This window comes from Silurus aristotelis (genome assembly GCF_946808225.1).
Source record: "Silurus aristotelis genome assembly, chromosome: 15".
Classification (NCBI taxonomy): Eukaryota; Metazoa; Chordata; class Actinopteri; order Siluriformes; family Siluridae; genus Silurus; species Silurus aristotelis.
The window spans coordinates 7,485,638-7,495,437 of NC_139588.1; the positions used below are offsets into that span (position 1 = coordinate 7,485,638).

The 9,800-nt window shown below is 37.2% G+C and overlaps 1 protein-coding gene across 1 annotated transcript in view; it reads left to right on the forward strand.

Moving 5' to 3' along the window:
• Positions 1-7,800, forward strand: part of LOC310738447 (uncharacterized protein) — a 33,071-nt gene extending 25,271 nt beyond the window's left edge. Inside the window, exons 14-19 of the mRNA XM_083563430.1 lie at positions 4,717-4,877; positions 5,061-5,237; positions 5,955-6,096; positions 6,464-6,651; positions 7,037-7,178; positions 7,295-7,800. Coding sequence (XP_083419556.1) covers positions 4,717-4,877; positions 5,061-5,237; positions 5,955-6,096; positions 6,464-6,651; positions 7,037-7,178; positions 7,295-7,470 — 986 coding nt within the window. The 3' untranslated portion in view covers positions 7,471-7,800. The remainder of the gene's footprint in view (positions 1-4,716; positions 4,878-5,060; positions 5,238-5,954; positions 6,097-6,463; positions 6,652-7,036; positions 7,179-7,294) is intronic.
• The last annotated feature ends 2,000 nt before the right edge of the window (positions 7,801-9,800 follow it).

Sequence of the window (9,800 nt, forward strand, 5' to 3'; positions counted from 1 at the left end):
TCCTGTGTTGGTGTAATGGTCAGTGAAGTGGTCGCTGCTATCTGATTCACCCGGTTCGATTCCTATCCCTTAGCTTTCGTTTAAAAAGTTTTTAAAAAGAACCAAAAAAGGTCCTAAAAATCAGGTTCTTGCAGGAGATCCTGTGGCTCAATTGGAAGAGCTTTACCTCTGGGTTGAGAGGTTGCCGGTTCAAACCCCGGGCAGGGCTCAAAGCTAAGGTGCCAGGAATGGCTGCGTATATGTGGTTTCGGAGGGCGTCGTTGGCTGCGTTGGATGTGGTTTCGGAGGGCGTATCCTGAAGCAGGGGGGCAATATCCGGGCATCTGCCCCCCCAGCGTCTGAGATGCTGAAAACAGGGGGTTATGAAGCAAAAACGTCCAAAAAAGTATCGACTTAGTTTTGCATATATAGGGGAAAAAAAGCTGCCAAAAACCTATCACCATTACTTTTTTTGAGGCTGTGAAGCAGCAGGTCTTCACAACTTTTGTTCACAGTCAACCACTTCACTGCTCACCACACACTACTTTCTACACAGCTTACCCAGTGTGGGGACAAGCCAGATTCAAACCAGCAACCTCTGAGCTCAGAGGCAAGGCTTTTATCACAAAGCCATCAAGTCCCACAACACACCTTCTTTTTTTGGGGGGTTTATCCTTCGTTTCATGCTTCAAAGCAAGAAATTCAGACCAGACAGAAACACAGAAAGCAGGATTCGAACCCTGAACCCCACCAACAGCAAAATACCAGTCTTAACCCACTGAACCATCGGGAAGAACCGGCTGCAATGATTGTTTAGAGCAGGTCTATCTTTTCTTTCAAACCATCAACACAAGAATATAATGCTAAAGACAGACATAGGAAGCAAACCCATGACGTGACTAGCAGGATTTGAACCCTGATTCACACCATTAGCGGGGCACCAGCATTAACCCACTAAACCATCAGGAAGGACAAGCTGGGAAGCTTGTTTAGAGCAGGTCTATCTTTCTTTTTTAACCCATTAAAACAAGAATATGAAGATGTAGGAATCAGGAATTTAACCTACCTCATGACTAGCAGACAGAAAGCCAGGTTTGAACCCTGACCACCAACATTAGCAAAGTACCAGCCTTAACCCACTAAGCCATCAGGAAAAAACAGAATGGGGAAGCTTCATTAGAGCAGGTCTATCATTCTTTTCAAACCATCAACACAAGAATTTAACGCTAAAGAAAGATGTAGGAAGCGAATACAGATGTAAGTAGCACAAGTTGAACCTACATTGTAACTAGCAGGAAGAAAGCAGGATTCAAACCATGATCCCCACCACCAGCGAGATGCCAACCTTAACCCATTGAACCATCAGTGAGGACAGGCTAGGAAGCTTGTTTAGAGCAGTACACCTATTTTAAAATAATAATACTTCTTGTTTTACATCTTATACAATTCGATAGGTCGGAATGTATCGCTTCAGAAGTATAAAGAGTACCTGAAAGTCATACTTGAGTAAAAGTATACTGTAGATAACTCACTCACATCATTAAAAGTTCAACTGACCAATTCCAATATGACTTGAGTAAAAGTCTTACAGTAATTGATTTCAACAGTAATTGAGTATTTACTCAAACTGAACATAGGCTCAACAATGCACTAGTCTTCAACACCAAGACGGGTTTTATTTCAAACTCAATTCTACCCCTTAACACTGCATTAACTAAGATCAACACAACAGCCTCTTCAACATGCCAGAATAAAAAAAGATGAAACAAGTTGGGAAAAAAAGACAAAGTAGTAAAGCAATTTTTTAAAAAGTGTTCTAAAGAGAAAAATCTCCAATTAACAAATAAAATTACTGTATCATGTCGCAAAGTAAAAGAACCATTAGTATTATTGGGCAAATAAAGTTAATTAATCAAATGTCAATAAGAAAAAGTATAATAAGAAAGCAGGATTCGAACCATGATTCCCACCACCAGCAAGATACCAACGTTGACCCATTGAACCATCGGTGAGGACTAGTTAGGAAGCTTGTTTAGAGCAGGTCTATCTTTCTTTTCAACCCATTAAAAACTAAAATATATCGCTAAAGAAAGATGTAGGAAGTGAATCCTGATCGTGACTGGCAGACAGAAAGCAGGATTCGAACCCTGAACCCCACCAAAAGCAAGAAACCTGATTTAATCCACTGAACCATCAGACAGGCCAGGAAGGTTGTTTAGAGCAGGTCTATCTACCTTTAAACCATCAACACAAGAATATAAAGCTAAAGAAAGATTTAGGAAGCAGGAACATAACCTACAACGCAACTAGCAGGCAGAAAGCAGGATTCAAACCCTGATCCTCAATATCAAGTCAAGTCAAGAGGCTCTTATTGTCATTTCTACTATACACAGTGGTACACAGTACACGGAAAAAACGAGACAACGTTCCTCCGGAACCCTGGAGCTACACTAACACTAACACTAACACTAACAACAACAAGCTACATAAAGTGCATCGAGTGCAACCTAGTGAGAACAGTACAGACAAAAAACAATACAGACAGACAGTGCAGACAGAAAACACAAGACAACACAAGACAAGACACAAAACCTGAGATAGCGCCAACTAGTAAACCTACTGTACACTCTGAATATACAGTACTGTATGAGGAGAAGTGTAAAAACTATACCCGGGACTGAATATAAACAGACACAGTGTAGTGCAAAAAACAGCAGCAGTCAAGAGGTGCGAAAGACAGCATGTAAACAGTATAGTATAATAACAGTATAGTGTAATAAGAAACAGTAAAGGTGCAAAAAACAGCATGTAAACAGTGTAGTACGGTAGAGTATAAATGATAATAAATAAATGATGGTGGAATGGGCTGAGATGAGTAATGAGTGTGTGTCGAGTGTTAAGTCTAGGACTTCAGTGAGGCACCAGCCTTAACCCACTGAACCATGGAAGAGATCAGACTGGGAAGCATGTTTAGATGAGGCACAAGCCTTAAACCACTGAGCGACCGCTGCTGAAAAGCATGTGTGCTTTTTTGGAGGGTTCATACTTTGTTTCATGACAGCGCAGTAAGAAAGAAGGCATGTAGGACTGGCTTTGAAACCTTATCACCAGCGTGGACTATATTAAGGACCATGTTCAGGCACAAGCCTTAACCCACTGAGCTACCACTGAAGTGCCTTTTTTGTTTTTTTTTTGTTTGGTGGTTATCTTTCATTAAAGACCAGGAAATCAAGAAATTAATCCAACACAGAAAGGACAGAATTGAAATGTTTTCAGAGGGGACAAGGTCCAGAAGTTTAGTTTACCAACACAGAAACCAGCTCGACCAGGAATCAAACTCTCAAACTCATCCTTGTGGGGACCCTGACATTAACCCACTAGGCTATCTCATCTATCCATCCATCCATCCATCCATCTATCTATCTATCTATCTATCTATCTATCTATCTATCTATCTATCTATCTATCTATCTATCTATCTATCTATCTATCTATCTATCTATCTATCTATCTATCTATCTATCTATCTATCTATCTATCTATCTATCTATCTATCATGATGTGAGGCCCAGTTAACAGCTAAAACAGGTGGAAGTAATAACTACTTTTTACTTAACCCCTTCCCGTGGGCTCACCACCTGCAGGAGGGACCGTAAGGGACCGGTGCTGAGAGGATTGGGCAGCAGTCGAAGGCGGGGGCCTTGACAGCCCGATCCCTGGACACGGAGAAGTGTCTGGGGAATCTGCTTAGACTGCTGCCCCCGCGACCCGAAGTACGGATAAGCGGGAGAAGATGAAATGAAATGAACATGTCAAAGCCAAGACTTCTTTACTTTCACTTGAGTAAAAAAGTATAATGAGTACTTCAACTTTTACTCGAGTATTTTAAAACATGAGTATCTGTACTTCTACTTAAGTAAAGGATGTGTGTACTTTTGTCACCTCTGCTGCTAGTATCTGATGCCTACGTGATACCTGATTCTGAGCACTGTTGTGATGTAAGCATTGCAGTGTTGCTAATGGATGTTTGTTGTTGCTGTTTTGAAAGTTTTAGCTACAGCAGTGCACCTATTTTAAAATAATAATACTTCTTGTTTTACATCTTATACAATTCGATAGGTCGGAATGTATCGCTTCAGAAGTATAAAGAGTACCTGAAAGTCATACTTGAGTAAAAGTATACTGTAGATAACTCACTCACATCATTAAAAGTTCAACTGACCAATTCCAATATGACTTGAGTAAAAGTCTTACAGTATCTGATTTCAACAGTAATTGAGTATTTACTCACACTGAACATAGGCTCAACAATGCACTAGTCTTCAACACCAAGACGGATTTTATTTCAAACTTAATTCTACCCCTTAACACTGCATTAACTAAGATCAACACAACAGCCTCTTCAACATGCCAGAATAAAAAAAAAAATGAAACACGTTGGGGAAAAAAAGACAAAGTAGTAAAGCAATCTTTTAAAAAGTGTTCTAAAGTGTTCTAAATATGAAAAATAACTTTTGATTAAAAAATTTTATTTGCCCATTAAATACTATTGGTCAAATAAAATGTATTAATCAAAAGTTATTTTTCATTAACAGAATAACTCAGTCAAACTAGAAAGTAGCCAAAAATGATCTAAGTACAGTAACAAAGTACATTCACTCAAATACTTTACACCACTTTATAGCCTTTTGTTGTTGTTTCCTCATCACATAAAAAAAAGAAATTTCTGCACTGCAGGATGTCCATTCGACCCTCTGACCAAGATCAATAATGCAGTAGCCAATGTGATTGGTACCCTGGTATATGGGCATCGCTACGAGTATGATGACTTTCAGTTCCAAAAACTTCTACGCATGAGTGCAGAGTCGGTGCATCTTACAGGCTCTGTGTGGAATGAGGTACAGGATTTAGTTTTACATGCTTCTAAACAAAAATTCAACCTCTCCTAGCTGGGCTAATGAATGTGTTAAATAATATTTAGAGTCTAATACACTGAACAAATCTCAACATTCATTAGCAATAAGCAGTACACGCTCATGTATATTATTATACAGCAACATACTGTGTTTTTCTGTTTTCAGCTGTACGACGCATTTCCAAGCATAATGAAAATCCTGCCAGGGCCTCATCACACTATAATAGCAAACTATCGCCGACTGGCAGCATTTCTGGGAGAGAAGACTGAAAAACACAAACAGGACTGGGACCCGAATGAGCCTCGAGATTACATCCACTCCTACCTAACCGAAATTGAGAAGGTAGTCAAAATGCATAAAGAATATCAGTTTAATAATTAGAAAATATTTCATTTAGTATTGGGTTATTACAAATAGTCCAGAGGACAACATACAGTAAATACACAATGTGTGGCCAAAGTCTGTGTTTCATTGCCAAAATGTTGGAACAAAAATAGAAAAACACAATTGTACAGAATGTTTTAGTATGCTGTCGCAGTACCAGCATGACAATGCTCCTGTGCACAAACCAGAAAAAACATTGTGTTTTAAGGCTGGGCTGGAAAAACTTGAGTGTCCTGCACAGATCCCTGACCTCAACCCCAATGAACACCTTTGGGATGAACTGGACCTAATTGAACCTCAGACCACCTCACCAACCATCAGCACCTATTCTCAGTAATGCTCTTGTAGCTGAACGAACACAAAGTTCTTACAACCATGCTTCAACATTTAATTGAAAATCTTTGAAGAAGATTGGAGGACCATATAACAAATTTGAAAACAAATGCATGTTAATGCTCATGCTTTTAGAATGGCCACATATGGGTCAGATGGTCTGTCACATTCATTTGGTCTAATATATATATATATATATATATATATATATATATATGTGCATGTTCCTTTATTATTTTGTACTGAATTTTCAGTTTAATATGCATTTTTATTTTATCATTGGCCTTTATATATTTATTTGTTGTACTTATTGAACAGCTCATGCACATTTTTCATCTTCAGAGAAGCAATGATAAGGAGGCCCGGTTCAACACTGGCAACTTGGAATGGTGTATGGTGGACCTGTTCGAGGGAGGAACCGAGACGACAACTAACACACTACGCTGGGCTCTGCTTTACATGATCAATTATCCACTGATACAGGGTATGCGTTTCTGCCTGCTACACTATATGACCCAAAGTTTATGGACACCTGAACATCATACCCATATGTGCATGTGTGCATTTGGAAGATATCACAGACTAAGCCCCACCTCCACTCTTCTGGGAAGGTTTTCCAGTAGAATTTGGAGTGTGGTTGTGGGGGATTAGTGATAGTTCAATCCTGAGAGCTTTAGTGACATCAGGTTTGTATGAGGAGGCTTGGGGTGAAAGGAATTAGTATACAGACAATTGTGAGGGATGCCACATATGGGTGTGAAGTGTTTACAACTCTTTCGTGCAATATAATGTGTATTAAACCTGTTTTTACAAAGTAAATTAGCCATAAAGCTGCCTTTCCATATAATCAGAGAAAGTCCAGGAGGAGATCGAAAGTGTGATTGGACAGACACGTTTCCCTACGATGGCAGACAAAGCCAGCATGCCATACACTAATGCAGTCCTTCATGAAGTGCAAAGGAAAGGTGATATTGTCCCACTGAATATGGCCAGGGTGGCTACAAAGGACACTACTTTGGGGGGATATTTGATCCAAAAGGTAAGGAGGAATGCACACCTGTTCCTTTTCACTCTTATTCATGTTTGAGTTTCGGTGTTTGTGATTGTCAAGCTTTTGTTGAGTTCTCCTCTGTTCCTTGCTGCATTTGTCACTTTGTCATGCTATTGGCTCACGGCTTTAGTCTTGTTTAGTTTTTTGTTTCTTGCATCGCATTCTCCTGTTTATTTGCACTTGTCTGCATTTCCACCTTTGCCACCATTACCTGACTCAATGATTTTTTATCTAATATATGGAGAAAAATGTTTTATTGCTTTAATTAACTGATTATACTATATTATATATATATAATACTATCTATTTAATAAATAGCCCCTAATCCTTGATTTTATCATTATGTTTTCAACGAATTTGCTAATGATTTTAGGGAACCATAGTGATCGCCAACCTCTCTTCTGTGCTGCATGATCAAACCGAGTGGGAAACACCAGACACCTTCAATCCAGAGCATTTCCTGGACTCTGAGGGCCATTTTCGCAGAAGAGATGCATTTATTCCGTTCTCAACAGGTACTGTGAAGTGAAATGGTTATCTAACTTGTCTTAGCACTGCAAATACATATTATATATACTTTTTAAAACTCTGAGGCACCCATTTATTGAAAAAAGGCTTTTGTGCATTGTAGGGAAGAGAATGTGTCCTGGTGAATACCTGGCTCGAGTTGAACTGTTCCTTCTCTTCACCTGCCTCCTGCAGAAATTTACATTTCAACCTCCACCTGGAGAAGAGCCTAGTTTGGAGAGTCAGCTCGGGTTTACAAAGGTCCCCATGCCGTATAAGTTGTGTGCCTCCCTGCGATAAAACCAGAAGAAAAGCAGGTTCAGGGATTAATATAGGGTTAAAATCGAACTTTACTTCCATTCATAATTTACCTTTTACTTATATTCATAATGCGTCTTTGAATACATAAGGACATTTTAAATTAATTTTGGTGTCATTATTGGTAATTGCAAGACTTAACCCCTTCAGTATCTCCTTTTAGAATCCGATAGTTGGTTAGTGTATGCTCATGTTTTCTTTTTTTCCAACTACTTTAAATACACCACTATTGTAAATAATTTATAGCAGTTTAAAAATAAAACCATCTAATGTTTACATCTTTTTTATTGACAAAACAATATAAAACAAGCATTTAAATATAACCCTTAGACAATAGATGATGGTAAGATATTATTATATAATATGTTCATACTAAAATATATCATTTTTAATACAATATTTAATAAAATTATATCTAGCTGCATTTATAGAAAAAATGTTTGTGTGTGTTTTGTTTTTTGCCTGTTGAAGATATGTTGTAATTCTAACATGATAAGACTACAAGCTCAGTTTTTGAAAGAGCAAATGATTTATTGTTTAATATTTATGGTGTGTGTTTGTTAGATAATAAGTGAACTGCCAACACTCCTGAGCAATACAAAAATGAATCAAGGTGAAAAAAGGCAAATTAATATGCTCCTAATGGTTTTAACAACAAATCATGATCAGAAAAATATTAAAGTGAGAATAAACCAAATGCAGAGCTCCTGTAATGCCATTTACTTTTGTTGTAAAAGTCTTTGAGGAAACAGAGAAATTGGCTTATAGATAGTTGTCTTGCACACAAAGCTAAATTCTTAATAATGATTCAAATGTTTACAAATGTAACATAAAGTGTACAAAATTTTCCAAAACAAATATCTTTTGGGATTTCTTTAATCATGAAGCTGATAACAAGCTCGTAAATGGAATTAGGATTGATAGTGTAGAGGAAGAGCTACAATATTTGTAGTATTGATCATTTCTGGCTGCTGATTGGTTGTTAAGAATATATAAATTGTGATGTCTAGAAGACGCATCCAACAGACAAACTCCTGTAGCTCAAACTGATAATAAAGTTCATGCTGTTAATGTTTGACTGGTTAGAACTGTTTAGGCAGCAAATAGGGACCAACACAATATTATAATGTTATAATTTCACAATGCTATAAATGTTAAGCCTGATGGTGGCCATAAAGCTGCCTGATTGGTGTAAACACACATTTTCTCTCCCATTCATGATAAACTTGTATTAACAGATCTGTTATTAATAATGCTATTGAACTTTGAAAGCATTAAAATGTTCTTTGTGCTGTATCTTTTTGGTACATAATGGCCTTTTTCTGTTAAAAGCATTCTTAAAGTCTATCTTTAAAATAAACAAAAGTATTGAGACACCTGACGTTTCAAGCCGTATGTGTTTTTTTTCCCATTATAATGTACACAAGTTCGAAGGCACACAATTGTATTGTAAGTGTCTATGTATGTTGTAGCATTAAAGATTCCCTTTTCTTGAGCTAAGAATCACAAAAAACAGCTCCATAAGGATATAGTGTACATGGGTTGGAGTAGAAGATCTTGAGTGGCCTGCTATTGAGCTCTGACCTCAACTTTACTGAAGATCTATGGGATAAATTGGAATGATGACTGCACTCCAGACTACATCTCACCTACATCAGTACCTGAGTTTTTTAACGTCCTTGTGTCAGAATGATCACAAATCTCCACATGCACACGCCAAAATCTAGTAGAACATCTTCCCAGAAGAGTGGAGGTTATTATAACAACAAATGGGGGCTGAATGTGGAATATGATTTTCAAAAAGCACATAAATTTTATGGTCCACAAACTTTTGTCTGTTTAATGTATAGAAACCTGCCAGACTTTTGGTACTTCCTGTTTTGGAAAGGCAAAACCAGGTGCTTTGTTTCTTGTGTATTTTCAAATGCCACTGACAAATCATATATTTTCCATTAAGCAGGAAATATGCTCATGCATACTGTTTTATGACATGACATTTTTTATCAGAAGCATAATTGTATATTTAATATTTCGAGATGTATTTATACATATACTATATATTATACACCAGATAATATATTACACTTATATATAAATACTCTTATGTAAACAACCATCTTGTTAATAAATAATAATAAAAAAAAAAACGATAGATAATCATTTATATATATATTTATTTATAATTCAGTGATATCAATAAAACAAACAACCAAAATACACAAAAATGTCTTTATTGTGTGCATTTTTTTTTTGGTGCAGAAAACAAAGCTTTCGGTATCCACAGATTAATTATAACCATTTCTTTTCTTTAT